At 41.1% G+C, this 18,566-nt stretch overlaps 1 protein-coding gene across 1 annotated transcript in view; it reads left to right on the plus strand.

Annotated features, from left to right (window-relative positions):
* The window catches only part of LOC121282394 (cadherin EGF LAG seven-pass G-type receptor 2-like), a 324,339-nt gene that overhangs the window by 96,760 nt on the left and 209,013 nt on the right, over positions 1–18,566 (plus strand). Inside the window, exon 2 of the mRNA XM_041196114.1 lies at positions 605–1,243. Coding sequence (XP_041052048.1) covers positions 605–1,243 — 639 coding nt within the window. The remainder of the gene's footprint in view (positions 1–604; positions 1,244–18,566) is intronic.

Here is an 18,566-nt window from a genome sequence, read left to right on the forward strand (position 1 = left end):
TATGACTATGAAAAAAGTAGCAGAAGAAGAATAGATTGCAGACCAATATGTGGATCTAAATTGGAATTGGTCTGTACTAAATAAAGTGTACAGGTGAATGTAAAAGTAATGTTATTGCACATGAAAACAATGATTACTTAATCATTTTGTTTTCTAAATCCTGGCCTTTCGTGAAAATGTCCGGGGTATTATTCAGGGGTTCATTTCAGGGGCAAAACTATTTCTAATCATTTTTTATGAAGTTGAGATAATTGACACAAAATAGTATGTTTTGGCAATCTATATTGGTATTTAGGCCATAGACTTCAACAAAATTAAATATCTAAGTAAGTTGTAAGTTAGCTTGAGATGGTTATGAATATTTAATACATCCTACCCAGTTCTTGTCGTCTTCACTTTCAAAGGATGGCTAAAAGCACTTATTTCAATTGAATTTATGCTTCCTTTAAAAAGGGGGGCTAAGAGGAATTTGATATAAAAGGGCTAAGTGTTTATACAATGGTGTAATATAGACATTTATGAGCTATATTGTTCAGAGGATTATAAGGGCTTGTATATTATAGCAGGTGCCCTATCTAATATGGCTTTTTGTCCTTTTTTTCAGATGGCATTCACAGTGTTACAGCCCAGTGTACGCTGCAGGTCACTATTGTCACTGATGAAATGTTGAGCAACAGCATTACCTTACGTCTGGAGAACATGTCCCAAGAGAAGTTTCTCTCTCCGCTCCTATCTTTGTTTGTTGAAGGAGTGGCCACCGTATTATCGGCAATGAAAGAGGACATTGTGATATTCAACATACAAAATGACACAGACGTAAGGGCCACTATCCTTAATGTCAGTCTGTCTGTCTTGTTACCTGGTGGAGCCCAAAATCAATTTTTCTCTTCTGAGGACTTACAGGAGCAGATTTACCTCAACCGCACTCTTCTGACAGCCATCTCCACACAAAGGGTGCTCCCATTTGATGACAACATTTGCCTCCGGGAACCTTGTGAGAATTACATGAAGTGTGTGTCTGTGTTGAAGTTTGATAGCTCCGCCCCGTTCATCACCTCGGATACAATTTTGTTTCGTCCCATCCATCCGATAAATGGTTTGAGGTGTAGGTGCCCAGCAGGGTTTACTGGAGACTACTGTGAAACAGAAATTGACCTCTGTTACTCAAACCCCTGTGGAAACAATGGGATTTGTCGAAGTAGAGAAGGAGGATATACCTGTGAGTGCAATGAAGACTACACAGGTAAGCTTGGATCAGCCAGGTTACTGGAACATGTGAAAACAAATTCTGTTTGAATGGAAATCAGTTTGCTTCATGTGAAATCTTCACAACTTTTAAAAAATTTATTCTCGGCATGTGAGCATCAATGACAGGAGGTCTTGAGGTGCAGTGGTAGCGCCCCTACCTCTGAGCCAGAAGCTCTGGGTTCAAGTCCTGTTTCAGGACTTGATGGCAGGGAAGGTTCGTTTATAACATGACCATCAGGCCGATTATCCTTCCAAGTCCTTCCAATAGCCTAGATGGCAGGCAGTAAGAGAACGAGAGTTTCTTGGTCAGCCATATTGCAGGAGACACTGACAACCCAATGCAGTACTTTGCCAAGCATAATCATAGACCAATCCAATGGAAGTCCATGGTCAACAACACCCTTTTAGGTACCTGAAGGATGAGGAGGTTAGCATCAATGGTAAGGCCAGCATTTATTGCCCTTTCCTAATTGTCCTTGAGAAGGTGGTGATGAGCCTCCTTGTTGGAACTGCTGTCATCTGTGTAGTTCAGGTGCTTCCACAGTTCTGTTAGGTTAGGAGTTCCAGGATTTTGACCCAGTGACGGTGAAGCATCGATGATATATTTCCAAGACAGGATGGTGTGTGACTTGGAGGGAAACTTGCAGGCAATGGAGTCCACATTTGCATGCCCCTGTCCTTCTAGGTGGTTTTGGTAGGTGAAGAAGCTGCTGAAGAAGCCTTGGTAAATGGTGACAATGTTTGAAATGTAGGTCCCTTTAAGAATAAACCAGGACAAGCTTCAGAGTGAATTGAGAGCAGGTTACTCTCATTGAAGCCTGTACTTAAGAATTGGGATTTTCCCCCAGAAGTTAGTTAGCTTCTGGAAAGGGAGAGGATCCAGAAGGGTGGAGTGGAAATTGGTATTTGTTCTGAATTATAGTTTAACAATAAAACTGTCGTGATTCACAAAATATCGTCTGCTGCCTGATTCGGTAAATAGATATCCACCTATTAAACAAATTGTTGCATTGTATCTTGCAGCTGTGTTGTGCCAGTAGTGGAAGTTATGATGCCTTTGCTATAACGTAACAAATTCACTGATGGAGTTAGTTGTCATTTACCTGCCAGTATTTATTTCTGTTCAGTACAATTTTAACTATAACATTTTAGGTCACATCATGTTTAATCTAAAGTCGTTAAGTACCCACTTTGCTGATATCTGTCCAATGCGATAATAACATGCGAATGCAATAGCTGAGTAAAAAAGAAATACAGAAAATGATAGGTCACAGACCTGAAACATTGGCCAGAATTTTTCCGTCGGCGATTTGGGGGCGGGGCCCGGTTGCCAAGGGGAAAATGACGCGGGATGACGTCAGGAGGAAGGGTCTTTAACAATCTTAGTTAGCCTGTCAATGGCCTTAATTGGCCATTGACAGGTTGGCAGGTGGACAGCTGATTTCGCTGTGTGCCCGCCTTCCTGAAAACTTAAATTCCTGTCGGGCAGGTCGCTGGGTGGGCCTTAATTGGCCTGCCCACTCAAAATGGCGGCGGGCCCCGTTTCGGCAGTGAAGTTCGGCTGCCCGCCCACCAAGGGCAAAATTCTGCCCATTAACTCTGTTTCTTTCCCAGATGCTGCCAGACCTGCTGAGTATCTCCAGCACTTTTTGTTTTTATTTCATATTTCCAGCATCTGCAGTATTTTGCTTTTAAAACTGAATGAGAACTTACTAGCTTAAAATCAAGTCTTTACTCTTAATAGTTAACACTAAAGTATTTGTTTGCATGACAACCTCTTTTTTTAAAAAAAAAATCATTATGTTGGCTCATTACCCATTAGCTGCCATTGGATATCTTGAGCATAATTAGAAGAGGTTCTTGCAGCACAATATTTAATTTGCTAAGGCAGTTCTACGTTTTTCCTTTTACCAATACTTATTCTAAAAACAAAAAAAAACTAAAGAGGTTTGATAGGAGAAATTTTTTTTTCCCTAACACTACTTTACTCTTCTCACTAGGTTAACACAGATTATTCTTGAAGTACAAAAACTGTAAGAGAATCAAAGGATATGGGATAGATCAGTAAAGAGGAGTTGATGCAGCCGATCAGCCATGGTTTTATTGAGTTTTGGAACAGGCTTGGGGGCTGTATGGCCTACTGCTGTTCCGATATCTTCTGTTTCTTAAAGCTATTAGTATGCTCTGTACAGATGAAAGAGGTTTTTAAATCATCTTTTACAATAAATTTGCCAAACGTATAATTCCATCGCAAACAATCAGCCAAATAGACTTCAGGAAAATATTAAAGAAGTCTGGCTTGTGTTTGTGCTTTCCTGTCTTTCCTATTAATATTCCTCCCCTTATCTCATCCCAAAGATAATGATTCCTTACTGGGTTACTGGTCTGCAGATACTGGTTGCCATCCAATACCTCATCTGAGTGGTCATTCTTCATCGGGAACTTAGAGAGTAGGTTTTGATAGACTATTTCAATTTTGGGGACATTGTGGCCTCACGTAACACCTATAGCTTCCAGCAAAGGTCTTTGATCAGGAATGAAGCCCTTCCTGACCTAATTTTGTTCCTCTCCCTGGCTCTGAAGCCAGTTGCAGAACCCCTACTGCCACCTAGGCTCAGGCAAGTTAACTCCACACACAACTTAGGAATTTTCTGGTCTGTAATGCTCAGCCTCAAACAACCGAAGCCTTATGAAAACTCATACGCATTACATTCAGTGCAAGTGGATCAACTTAAGCTCTGTAATGCAAAGCAACTCAACCTCCGAATCAGCACAGAAGAGGGTGTCCAATGAGGAAGCCAGCATTTGTGATTAAACATTCAAAACTTTCCCCCTTATAAATGTTAAATATTGGTGGTATATTGTCTTATTACAAGGATTGTTTCATCTTTTGGCCATGATTGGTGGGACAACCGTAAGATTCCTACGAATGTGGTGATCCAGCTTTATTTAGTCTTCAATCCATTGTTCAAAACTGCAATAATAGAATGCAAATTGAGGCAACAGGGATACCATGTGAGGAGACAGAGAATTCTCTCTGCAGTTTTTCAGAGTAATTTTCCTCCACCGTTTTTCTTCCATTTACATGTCTGGTTGTTACAAGTGATGAACCTGCAGTCTGATTCAACGATATTGGACCCAGGGCCCATAAAATTAAAATAACTTGTGTATTGGATACACTGATCTTGCAAATACACCTGACATGCATTTCTCCTATTTTTAGGAGTGCGGACTAAAGAACACTTGGGTGGGGTGAGGTGAGGCTAATTGCAAACTTACAAACTGGTTTATTTTGTATGTAAAATGAATGAACAGAAGAAAGTTTTCACAGCAGGACTTGACTCTTTTCTATTGCTCCTCGTTGCATCCAAGTTACGATAACGTTGTTCTTTAAGATGGGCCCACCTTGTATTGCAAGGCAGAATGGCTGAACTAACTTATGAAAGTGAGACACTTTGACATCTCTGGAATGTGCAAAAGATCCCTCCATTGTCTCAAAACTGACGCAAATAACCATTTTAATCAATTTCTCATCCAAGAGCCAAACATATTTCTTAGCCAAACTGGCTTTCAGTGACTCCAGGCTTATCGCTAATTGGTTAGAAATGTCTGGTGGAACTTTGAGAAACTACCCTTTGAAACCTGAACATGATTTTATGTGAGAAACATTGTATATTTTAAACATAAAACACATCCGGGCTGAATAGATAAAATCTTGAAGCATTAGAGTGCTGATTGATACTCGGATATATTACAGTTTTTATGTTAAAAATTCCACTCAATTTCTTGCTGGAAAGTTACCCGAGGCAAACCGCCATTTACTAAACAAACCTGACAAATATAATGGAATGGGTAGCTGTCAATTCAGCTAATTTTTAAGAGAAACTCCAGTTTACTGATCACTGTTTATAATTCAGAAGATTGGATTGTATGGCCAGCAGTGCAGTCATGGCACTTACCATGGACAGCTTCCAAGGTTATGATGTCATCTTGTTTGATTTCAGGTTTTGATTTTAAATTTAATTTTTAATTTAACCTAACTTAAATTTAAAACTTAATAATTTGCAATAATGGCCTCAAAAAGTTTCTTGTCATGTTTAAAGTTATGTGAACTCTGTAAGCTGCAAGCAGAAGCTTGTTTTAATTCTCTGAGTATGTCAGTGAGAAAATTGAGAAACTTGATATTTAGGTATTTTAGCTTGCTTAACATGTGACAATACATATAATTCAACATTCCATTGTGCAGGACAAGAAACCTAAAACAAAATGAAAAATACTACAGATTCTGAAAGCCTGAAATAAAAATCAAAAATGTTGGAAATACATGCAAGTCAGGCAGCATCTGCAGTTGGAGCAAAATAGGGGTAAAAGCAGAATGAAGGGTCATAAACCAGAAATGTTAACATGGTCTTCCTCCCTCCCATCTGCTGACTGAGCTGGCTGAGTGTTTACAAGAATTAAAAATATATATTAATATTTTTAATTTGCATATATCATCCATATAATAAGATACAAGCTTAGTTATTTCCATGCAGCATTGTTTTAATGAGTAGGTAACCTACTTAAGTTTAGAATAGGTTACTGTCAAAGCTAAAACTACACTAAGCATAAATTTGAGGCCACAGTAAATTTATTTCTATGGCAAATCTAACCACCTTTTACTTATGATGTGTCCACTCAGTCCTTCAGCAGTTATCAATATTCTTGGTCTCACGGGCATAATTTTAACCTTGGGGGATGGTGTCAACTCACCTAAATTTCCTTTCCAATGAAGTCAATGGAAGTAATTAGTTACAGTGAATGATATAACATAGAAGATGGACATTCGGTCCATTGCATCTGCTGTGCTGGCTCTTAGAATGAGGCCTTCAATTAGCCCAGGTCATCAACAAATATCAAAAAGATCAATGGTCCCAACACCACCATCACCACCACTGCACCTCCCAGGCACACCCTTCCTCCCCTTCCCTAGCCAGTGGTGGCGTTGAACACTTCCTCAAATCTGCAAAACAATCATTTTCTGATTTTTGTCTCTTAGCAATTTTATACGCAGACTGTCAGCGCCCCTTTAGTTCCAAAGGCTACAATTTTGCTAACAAGCCTATTTCCACAACATCAAACACAGTGCCCTCATCAACCTTCTCCATTACTTCATCAAAAGAACTCAGTGAAGTTAGTCAAACACAATTAGCAAATTGGTGCTGGCTTTCATTTATTAACCCCTATTTTTCCAGTAGCAATTTTGCCACCTGTAGCTCCCAGCGTTCTTCCTTTTAACCATTCCTGGCTTTCTTTACTTTTTTAATGCTACCATGGTAAGTGCTCCTCTGAAATTTCCTCTTCCTGATCCTCCTAATTCGACCTTCCTGTTTTTGCTCCTGACAAGTCCACTGCATTGAGACAAACATTCACTGTAACTCATCCTTTGCCAGACTTTCAAATCCCAATCACTGTAGGATTCCTTTATTTTTCTTCCTCCATCCCAACTCTTAAAACATAAGTTTGGCATCATGTAATTACTGTTTCCTACATACCTCATCTTGTGTTATTTTTCTCAACTTGGCAGCGTTCTAACTAAAACACTCACCATGACCTTTCATGTTGGTTTCTTAAGTTTAAAAAGAAGCCAGCTGTGTTTGGTTGTGAGCAGTGTTACAATGTTTGTGTGATGTTGCACTCTATTTTAACCCAGCTCATTTATGAAGACTTAGCACAGTATCCAAGAAGTCAGTAACAGCAGCAAGCCTATACGTAATAATTCTCTAATATGATAGCAAATAGTGGCATGCTTCCAGAACAAGACCTGAGGATACAAACTCTTAAACACCTGCGGATAATTTGTCTCTAACTTCTAAAAATTTAGAAATAAACGAGGGATTGGTACAGTGTATAGTGGGGCAGCGTATAATAATTGTCAAGGGAGAGTGAAGTCCTGTAAGTGAAGGAAGAATAGAAATATATGTGTGTTAATATAGAATATATAAAGGTGTCAGCTTTGGAATATTGTTATCAAATAATTATTTTTACCTTTTACAACTTGTGCTGCATGCTGGTTCTTGTGATCAAATTACACGAACAAGACTTGGAACCATGATCAGATTACAACTCTCAGCACAGAAGCATAGAAACATAGAAAATAGGAGCAGGAGTAGGTCATTTGGCTCTTTGAACCTGCTTCGCCATTCGTTATAATTATGGCTGATCATCCAGCTAAGTAGCCTGCTTCCGCTTTCTCCCCATATCCATTGATCCCTTTCGCCCCAAGAGCTATATCTAACTCCTTCTTGAAAACATACAATGTTATGTCCTCAACTACTTTCTGTGGTAGTGAATTTCACAGGCTCACTATTCTCTGGGTGAAGGAATTTCTCCTCATCTCAGTCCTAAATTAGTCTACCCCGTATCCTCAGACTGTGACCCCCTGGTCCTGGACTCCCCCACCATCGGGAACATCCTTCCTGCAACTACCCAGTGTAGTCCTGTTAGAATTTTATAGGTTTCAATGAGACCCCCCCCTCATTCTTCTGAACTCCAGTGAATATAATCCTAACCAACTCAATCTCTCCTCATATGTCTGTCCCACAATCCCACAAATCAGTCTGGTAAACCTTCGCTGCACTCCATCTATAGCAAGAACATCCTTCCTCAGATAAGGAGACCAGAACTGCACATAATATTCCAGGTGTGGTCTCACCAAGGCCTTGTATAATTGCAGCAAGACATCCCTACTCCTGTACTCGAATCCTCTGGCTATGTAGGCCAACATTCCCTTTGCCTTCTTTACCACCTGCTGCACCTGCATACTTACCTACAGCGACTGGTGTACAAGGACACCCAGGTCTCATTGCACATTCCCCTCTCTCAATTTATAGCCATTCAGATAATAATCTGCCTTCCTGCTTTTGCTACCGAAGTGGATAACCTCACATTTATCACATTGTACTGCATCTGCCATGCATTTGCCCATTCACTCAGCTTGTCCAAATCATACTGAACCATCTCTGCATCCTCCTCACAGCTCACCCTTTCACCCAGCTTTGTGTCATCTGCAAATTTGGAGATATTACATTTAATTCCCTCAACTAAATCATTAATATATATTGCAAATGGCTGGGATCCCAGCACCGATCCCTGTGGTACCCTATCAGTCACTGCCTGCCATTTGGAAAAAGACCCGTTTATTCCTACTCTTTGTTTCCTGTCTGCCAACCAGTTTTCTATCCATCTCAATACACTACCCCCAATCCCATGCGCTTTAATTTTACACACTAATCTCTTATGTGGGACTTTGTCGAAAGCCTTCTGAAAGTCCAAATAAACCACATCCACTGGCTCCCCCTCATCAACTCGACAAGCTACATCCTCAAAAAATTCCAGTAGATTTGTCAAGCACGATTTCCCTTTCATAAACCCATGCTGACTCTGTCCGATTTTGGCATTGTTTTTCAAGTGCTCAGCTATTAAATATTTTATAATGGACTCTAGAATTTTCCCCACTACTGGTGTCAGGCTGACTGGTCTATAATTCCCTGTTTTCTCTCTAGTCCCTTTTTAAATAATGGGGTTACGTTAGATACCCTCCAATCTATAGGAACTGTTCCAGAATCTATAGAATCTCGGAAGATGACCACCAATGCATCCACTGTTTCTAGGGCCACTTTCTTAAGTACTCTGGAATGTAGATTATTATCATGCATTGCTGATCTTCCAACCAGCTGAAGAAGAAGATAAGGTCAGTTTAATAATTTCTTGTTTCCATGGTAAGAGACGTCAGACTCCAGTTAACAGCAGTGTTTATGTTTTTTCAAGAATAGGTGATGTTGAAAGACTTTGGGCATAGTTCAGAAGGTCTTATGAAGATATTTGTAGGCTTGGGTAGTTCAACAGTAAGTATTTATTAATTACAAGAAAGTATATACATAGGTATAGTAAAGGTCCAAACTCTGAGCTGTCTCTATGCTTGCTACTACACGTGGCTCTGTCTAACACTACACCCACCTTTCGGTGTGGGTCATGTGTTCTCTTACATCGGTATCTAGGGGGTACTGTACTCAGTCCCATGTTAACCCTGTATGTGCCAGACCGTTATACTGCAGATGATGAGGCAAATTGTTTACATTTTAAACTTTATACATCTAAATAGTTCTAATATAGGTATTAGACACTTTTTAAAAAAATCAAATTTCATGATTGCCCCAATAACATACTAGTTTTGCGTTTGAACCATCCGCACATAGCAATGCCACTTTTATGCCCACAATTTTAGTGGACTTGTTTACAGAATGTGCACTGAAATACAGAATCACTTCCTCCCCTATTTTCTCATTGCTCCATTCTGCTGATTGCACTCACTCATCGCAGCATTGTAAAGACCTATAGCACAGAAGGAGGCCATTCAGCCCATTGTATCTGTACTGGCTTTTTGAAAGACCATTGAGTTTATTTCCACACCCCTGGTTTTTGTCCGTTACTCCCTCAGTTCCTCGACGTTAAGTACCTGTCCAGCTCATGCTGATATGTGGTTCCAGTTACGCTAGCTGTTCACTGGTATGTAACTGAAATAAGAAATTCTTTGTGTATAGCCATCGATAGTGATTGCCAGCATCGTATTCAATGGTGGGGGGAGGGGGCGATCACCAAGGGACTTGACCCTTCCTGTCACCTGACATCGACACATGTGCATTTCTAATATAGCGATCAGGAATTAGAAACCTCCTTTACATTTCCCCCTTCCTGATTCAGGATCAGTGAGATCATTTGTTGTGTGCCTATCCCGATCAGTTGAGATTTGATATCATAGCATAAAATCAGGGATTTATTTGGTCTGTGTATTCAACCGTGCACCCTACTGGGACTCTAAACAAAGAAAATTATATTACTGCTAAGCGTATAGGATCCCTAATAGAAGTCTGACTTTCTGGGGGCCAGGCACCTCAGAGTTGACTCATGGATCATTCTGAAGTCTTGTCTCTTCTGTCTTCGATGGTTCCACTTAGGATATGATGAAACGGGACAGGGAAAGTCATCATTCCGAGTAATAAAGGAGACCTGATTGATTCCCTGAAGCTGACAATGGTGATTTCTTTTAAAAAAGACTCCATAGATAAAGATAAGGGATCTTCTGGTGCAATGGGTAGCATTCCTGCCTCTGAGATTTCAGGTCAACCATGTGATGGAAAGAAATTGGATGGGACTTGGGAGGCAGGACAGCAGAAGCCACTCCTGCTTCTGTGAACCTCTCAAAATTAGGTATAGCACTTGCCTTATCCCCTTGTTCCTACAGACCAGGTCTCACTGAGTGGTCTGGCTGCCGACTCACCTGACACTTAAGATTCCATCGGGGTCCTAATGACATCATTAATGAGGCTGCTGCCTGCGTCAGGCAGGCGTCTTGGCCGCCCATACAAAATGGGTCCACACTGGCAGCAGGTGGAGCGCAGGAATTGAGCAAAAATGGGGCAGTAAGTTTTTGGAAATTATTTTAACTGTGTAGCCACAGCAGGGTGGATTTTAAATCACCCCCACTCTCATTGCGAGTGCAGAATTTTGGTGTTTTTATGCATAAAATGGTTAGCAATTTCTCTTCAAAATAAATCTAGTGAGCATACACTTCTAGGTAGGATACGGGAAAGAATGCAATGGGCAGCTTTAGCCTAATATGATAATGTAGCGTTTCTCTTCATAGACCTTATCTTTTTTGTTTCCCCTGGTGCCATTGTTTTGTGATAATTGTGACATTAATGAATGATGGCTCCAGGAAAAGATAATCTGTCTGGCAGTAGCTATTAATCATTGTCAGAATAAGGAGTTATTGAGTGGTATAGTGCTTGAAACCAATGAGGCGATTGTGGATTTGAGGCTGGTGACTGCCTACTACTCACACATGTTTACTACAGTCTTGATGGATCTACTATCTGAAGTAACATAGTCTTCAGTGTTGATGATAGAATACTGTACCCTCCTGTAATATTATGCTACCTGTGATACGAAGTGTGAGGGGGGAGGGAATAGAAATCCTTTCTTGGCTTTATTGAAATCAGAAATGTCACAATCATGTGGTATTTGCCATACAGCAAAACAAGACAAACAGTTCAAAAATTGTTACGTAGGTAACAGTGGGAGAAATGCTAAATTGTATTTTCAGGAGATTTTCTTGTTCTGTTACACCAAGGACAGAGTTGTTTCTGCCGGGAGCTCATAATGGGAGATTTTACACACGCCCCCATTCCCCTAGCCTGTGGGAAGAATTTTCCCCCGTTGGGGGGTAAGTGCAAGAGTGGGCGTGGGTGGGTGCGCCTCTGATTGGCGCCCCCGATTGGGCGCACGCTGCCATTTTACGTGGGCCGGCCAATTAAGGCCCGCCTAACGTGGCATCTACCAGGAACCGCTATGCACTCCCTGTGCGGTGAGGGGATGGGGGTGGATTTCCCTGAGCCGAGAGTGCGCTTTTCCACGCGTGCGCACAAAATAGAGCACTCATCTCCCTGAGGCTAAGTGCTGCCTCAGGGCGATCGGCGCCTAATTTAAAAATGGTGAAGGGGCAAAAATAAATTTCCCTGACATGTCCCTCATGTGACACTATCACATGAGTTGGGACATGTCTATCACTTTAAAGCATACATTTATTAAAATTTAAAAAACCCTCACGAAACCCCATCCCACCCATGGATGAGGTTTCATGCTTTTTCTGAAGCCCGCCAGGGCTCCCGGCCTGCCCTCCAACCTTAAGCTTGGACGAGCAGGTCCATTAATTATCTCAATTACTTTTTAAATGGCATTAATAGACCGTTGACAGGTCGGGGGGCACACAGCTGATTCAGCTGCGCCCCCACCAACTTGAAAATTGAAATGACGCGGGGTGACGTCAGGAAATACTCCCGACATCATCCCACATCATTTTATGTGTCGGCGAATGGGCCCTGCCCCCCACTCGCCAATCTAAAGGTCCTGGCCTTTGATCTTCCATCCATTCGGACAAAAATCATGAGTCAGGTATGCTTAATTTCTTGATGTGTTGATTCGGTGACAAGGAATGTTAACTTACTTCAGGGAAGGTTACTTTAGTCTCCTCGCTTTCTCTCAATTGCAGGCACTACCTTGCATTGGGTTTTGATTCCATGGCTACCTGCCTTCTAAGACATTGCCTATACAGTGATTCTTATGTCCAGCAATGAATCCTGGCAGACATTTTGGCCCCAGAGGCGTTATAGCCAAGCAAGATCTCGGTCTTGCCTAATGTATGCATTGATTCATTTACACTGAACTATGGAAAGAGACCATTCTGTCCAAACAGTTCTTGTTAGTGCTGATGCACTACACAAGCAAATAGTTCTAGGTGCATTCACCCAACTTGTTTCTATACACTTCAAACCCTTTCCCTTCATCTACTTATACAATATAATCTGGAATCCTGGATAAGGCCCCAATTTTAACTCTGGGGGGGAGTGACTTCACCCAATCATGGGTCTCAGTAACCTGCTGCCAGTTCGCTTCCTGCTTGAACAGGAAGGGGTTGTTGCCATGTGGAAAACTGGGAAACGCACAGGTGCACGCTTACATGCAGGTAGGCGTGGGGAAGGGGTCTTGTGTGATAAAAGTGGGGAATGGGGGACATATTGCTCAGGGGCATCCTAAACTTCTCTTGTAGGACTCAGAACATTCCTGTTCTTGCTGGCCTCACAAGGAAAGATTAAAAAATACCTGCCTTATCTTCTGACCCCAGATCATCCTCTTTACCTAATGGGAAAGTAGCGGTGGCCTCTTCTTTCTGAAGAATAATAAAATGGCAATCAATGACATCATTGGTTCCCTATGTGCATATATCAAGAAGGACCATTGTTTCTGCTAAGCTACGCAGCCAGGGGCTGTATAGCAGCCTGCAGGGCACCGCACAGGTCTTGTTCCATGTTAAATACTGTGTGGCCTTGCAACAAAACTTAAAAAGTACCGCACATTGATAAAACTGGCTACATACAGCAACAAAATTTTACATTGGTGAGGACCCCACCAGCTTTGGACAGGTGGCACAGCCACCATTTCAGAAGCTTGTGCCAAAATCATGGATAATAGGATCTTATTTGTTGGAGAGAGAGTAAATAATATGAATGATTTTTAATGTCCAGCCACCCAGCTTCCAATGTGTAGATACGGTTTAAATCACCTTCACGGTTCTGCTTTATCCAAACTCTTGCAGCTCACTGGATAGCACTCAGGATTGGATACTTTGAACTTTGCCCCAGGTCACTAAGGTTAACTAAGGCAATTGATTTCCTACTTTTGCTAAGGTCAAATGATTAGTTAACTCAGCACAGACCAGGCATCAAACCTAATATCTTCTGGCATGTATTGGTTAATTTTACACTAGACAGTGCCTTTCTGAATTAGATTAATGAGAAAGCATGGAAGACCACTTTAAATAAAAATATGTTGACACTTTATTTTTTGATGTGAATGCATTTGTTTCCTAAGAAGGCACAAGAATTTTTATGGAAAGAAAAGACAGTTAGCCCCAACCCGTTCATCTTTTTTGATGTTTATTAACCCTGCCAGCTCACATGCTCTTCATACCCTGACATATCTTCCTCTCTGGAAAAACAGCAAGTTATTTGTTGAAGCCATTTACAATGCTTGGTTCAAGTGGCTTTCCTTGCTTATTTATCCCTCAACTTTATTAGTCAGAGTGGGGAAAAAAGTTCCACCTGACTTCACTACTTATTCTTTATTTTGTAATTCTTAAACTCTTTTTGCCAGTATTTAAATTGTCACTAAACTGGATAGTTTGTCTAGATCTGCTTCCATACTAATTCCTTTCGTTTGCTTGAAAACGACAAATAGATCGCTTAGAAAATGCTCCGAGTGAACCAGCCCAACTTGGTGAACCATTTCTAAAAATCTAAATTCCGGAAATCCAGAGCCAGCTATTGGCATTGTCCTATCAATTTATTTTGTCCAAAAATAGACTTTATTTGTAAAATTCGTAAATGTACGTTCCAAAATATTTCAAATTGAATATTACAGAAAGTGCAATAGAATTCAACTTTTCTCCATATAGCATGTTCCACTCTGAGATGTCTCAATACAATTGCAATACTCTTGATATTTACAATATACATTCCATGCCAGGAATTGGGAGGTTCGACATTTTCAATCCCTCATCTACTATAGCTGAAAGGCCTCAGGCGGTAACCCTTCCCCGTTGTGTCTCTGCACTGCCCCAAGCTTTAGTGTGCCTCTCAGCACATAGTCCTGGACCTTGGAATGTGCCAGTCTGCAACACTCAGTCGTGCACAACTCTTTGCCCTGGAAGACGAGCAAGTTTGCAGCAGACCAAAGAACGGCTTTCACCGAGTTGATGGTCCTCCAGCTGCTGTTGTTGTTTATCTCGCTATATGCACCTGGAAACAGCCGCAAAGCACCAAGTCCTGCGTCGGAATGAACCTCAAAAAAAATCCAAGCACCTCTCTCCAGACATTATTTGCAAAGGAACATTCCAGAAGGAGAAGGACGATGGTGTGTCTCAAGAAAATTGTAAAGATTTTTTTTTGTTATTGTTGAATAAATTGGTGTGAAATATTTTAACTTCCCTTCTCCTCGATCTGTGTATCTGTCACAGTTACCATTATTGCCTCTTGTCATCATTCTGTTTCCTGTATCAGAGATTAGGATAGACAGGGCTATAGAATTCCCTGCAGTTGGAAATGATGTTCAATTATAGACTGATAGTCTGTGGAGTGCAACTTATCTGCTTCTTTATTCTACCACCCCCCCCCCCCCCACACAATTCTCCACTTTTGAGGTGGATAATTCTGCCACAGTTAAGTGCTTTTGTTTTGTTGCTTGGCTAGAAACTATTCGCACTTAACTGAGAGCTACAGGAGTTCAATGACTATTTCAGCTTGAATTCACACTTGACAGCCTAATCTTTGGGAATCCAGTACTCTGCTTCCAAATGTTGCTGTGAAGGTTTAATTTTTAAAAGGTTTTCAATCCAGCTACTGTACTGTGAAGAAATATTAAGGTTGTTGAAATGTGACCTTGGGTTTAGTGCAGGTCATGCTTGCTGACAATAGTTGTTCATCTGTGGGAACGCTGGTTTCCCCAAACAAAGACATTTTTTGCTATGAAATCTGTACATTTTGCACTGGCTGGCATGCTGACCTCGTTAAACATTGCTAGCTGCGACTGCCAAAATCATCAGGTTGGAAAATAATGCAAAGCCCTGGGAAAGTCTTGAGGAAAACCGTAGGAACTTCACAAGTGTAGTTGGTTGCTTTAACAAAGGATACTTCTTTTTCTGCAACATTTGTTCCAGTGAAGCTAATTGAAGGAGGCTCACGTAAGCAAATCAAATATCTAATCCATTAGACAAGTGATGGACAGTTTATCAACCAACCACTGTGGAACTGAAACATTTAATCACTATTGGAGATATATTATTCTCAATGTTTACAGTATGTACAACACACTTTTATACTGTGATGTATACCATTAGTGTTGTTTTTCCTATGTGCGATCTGCAATAATGTTTACTATTAAGATTTTAAAAATCTAGTGATTGTTTTCAGTATTAATTTCCTTTTTTTGATATTTTTATCATTTTCTCTTCCTTCCTGAAGATTTCGACTAGGTTATAGTGCCACATATGCCAATCGCACATTAATACCTTGCCCAAGTTACAGAGCAGTCTTGATGGTGAGTGTTGGCAGGTCATTCCACTGTTGGGGAATTCTGTCCTTAGCCAATGCCCACACTTCCAACCAGGCTTGCTGGATGAAAAGGCCATTATCATTTTTCCCAATGGGATCAGTGAACTCATCACTGACTGGAGATTGAACCTGGCTCAGCTACTAAATAAGCTCAAAGGGAATAGGGAGTATCTGAATGTGTTTACCTTCTTGACCTGTTTGTCATCACAATGATGAGACATAAACACAAACTTCCATTGTGTTCTGTCACTTTCGCATGTTGGTAATACATTGTGATGAGAGTGATACTTGGCTCTCCCAAAACCAATTGATGAATATTCCTATCCTATTACAATGCTTGACATTCAGCCATTTATTATTTCAACCAGTGGGGAGATTGTGTGCATTTTAGTGATCTGACTCGTTCAGTGCAAAATGACAGTTTTACAAAACAGGATGCTGCAGGAACTGAGCTTATCAGTAAAGTGTCTCTGAAAAAATGACACTCCCCCTTTAAACTTAGCTTTCTGAAATTTTGCTTGTGATGGATTGATGTTTGTGCAGGTTTTGCATCTCTGAAGTGTTCCAATTTGACACCTCATTTAAATTATAATCTAAATTAATTAGAAAATAAATAATTGTTAAGCAGTCTGGCATCCCCAGATTAACTGCTGTTGCACATTAAAACATAAACAGATGGCATAGCTTCAAGCCATCTTGTTTGCTTCTCAATGTGACAGTTCACACAAAGTGTATCATCTGTGGTATATGAATCAGTCTTTTACCTTGGTCAAGTAGGTGAGTTTTGGCATTTTGAGCTCTGGCAAATTCACCCAAAAGTTTGCATATTAAGAAGTCTTGAGGTGCTGTGAGTTGAAGGGACACATGCATTGGATGGACATGACTACAAACTGCAGGTTACTGTGTGTGTCAGTAACTCACTGTAAATTGCACAGCTATTACTGTAAACGTGAATTTAACAAGGTGATCAGTTGTGCATTACATCTTGAATTGTGTACTCTAACGAAGTAAGGGCATCCTGTAGGTGCAGCTGTAAGTTTGTTCGAAGTTTTGGCACGGGCAAACAGTAAATGTGGGACAGGTGGATAAGCAGCATGGTAACCTGAAATTTTACGTGTCTTCCTGCTGCACAGAATGACTTTGCCAGATCCCTAGAAGTCCATCATTTTTCCCCAGATATGTTCCACGTGTCCTGAAGGTACTGGAGATGATGTTGAGCCAGGTTGGATTCTACTAGCAAGCATCACGTTACAGGGCACAGCAATTCTCCAGGAAGGAGCCTGGGGTGCCAAACAGATTCAGATTACAGCATTGCCACCCACCCATCCATCAAATCAGTTTTGTTCGTTGATGTTGGCTTTTTCCTTTGTTTCACATTGCCAATCACTTCTTCCATCCCTCATACAGCCTTTAGAATGGCTACTAACAATTTGTCATCATTTCTGAGCCTTTAAAGATTTTTTGAATTCCCAGACGTAGCCACTTCATTCCAAGTTGTGTTCTCTTTGATTTATAAGTGTAGTTTTTTAAGGGTTGTAAGCTCCCCATCCTAGCCACACCCTGTCATGCTCCCTTAGCAATGCACCGGTGGTGCAGGAAGCTATTAATTTAAACGATATGCATAAGCTGGACATGTGACATTCAGTGAGCCCAGCTCTGTCTGTCAGCATGTTCTGTGACCAACATGTGGCTGGTGACATTTGTCAATCCAATGCTGTCATTGCAAGGGACTCGATGGAACAATGTCTGATGTTTTGTTGAACTATGGACAAGTGTGAAGCAGCTTTCTTTAGAAAAAAGTCTCTCTGCACTTCTACTCTCCCCTTCTTGTAAAGGTGATGATTTATGTTTAGTTCCACAGACATTATTGTCCTGTGTTCTATCATCGAAAGGCCATTCCTATTGTGTGCAAGACTATAATTGTTGATGGTCTAACTGAGTATTGTAGGGTGGTATCCCATCTTTTTATTGAGATATATATTTATTATAGAGTATATAATGTCTTCCAACAGTGCTACGTAAATGCAATTTAAAAAGTTTTTTTTTGTACTTACCTTCCCAGCATAGGTTTTAAACCCAACCGCCTTGTGCCAACTGTTGACCTGGGCTTACAAGCCCACCGACTCCCACAGCTACCTCAACTACGGCTCTTCACACACTGCTTCCTGTAAAGACTCCATCCCATTCTCTCAGTTCCTTCGCCTCCATCGCATCTGTTCTGGTGATGCCACCTTCCAAAACTACACTTCTGACATGTCTTCCTTCTTCCTTAACTGAGCGTTCCCTCCTCACTGTAATTGACAGGCCCCTCAACCATGTCTGACCCATCTCCCGCACCTCTACCCTTACCCCTTCCCCTCCCTCTCAGAACCATGATAGGGTCCCCCTTGTCCTCACCATTTTCCACATTCAGAGGATAACTCTCCGCCATTTCCTTCAACTCCAGCATGATGTCACCACCAAGCATATCTTCCCCCCACCTTCCCAGTCAGCATTCTGTAGGGACTATCCTCTTTGTGACACTCTAGTCTACTCCTCCATTGCCCAGCACCTCATCCCTTCCTATGACACCTTCCCATGCAATCGCAGAAGGTGCAACACCTGCCTTTTTAC

The sequence above is a fragment of the Carcharodon carcharias genome, chromosome 9 (genome assembly GCF_017639515.1).
Source record: "Carcharodon carcharias isolate sCarCar2 chromosome 9, sCarCar2.pri, whole genome shotgun sequence".
Classification (NCBI taxonomy): domain Eukaryota; kingdom Metazoa; phylum Chordata; class Chondrichthyes; order Lamniformes; family Lamnidae; genus Carcharodon; species Carcharodon carcharias.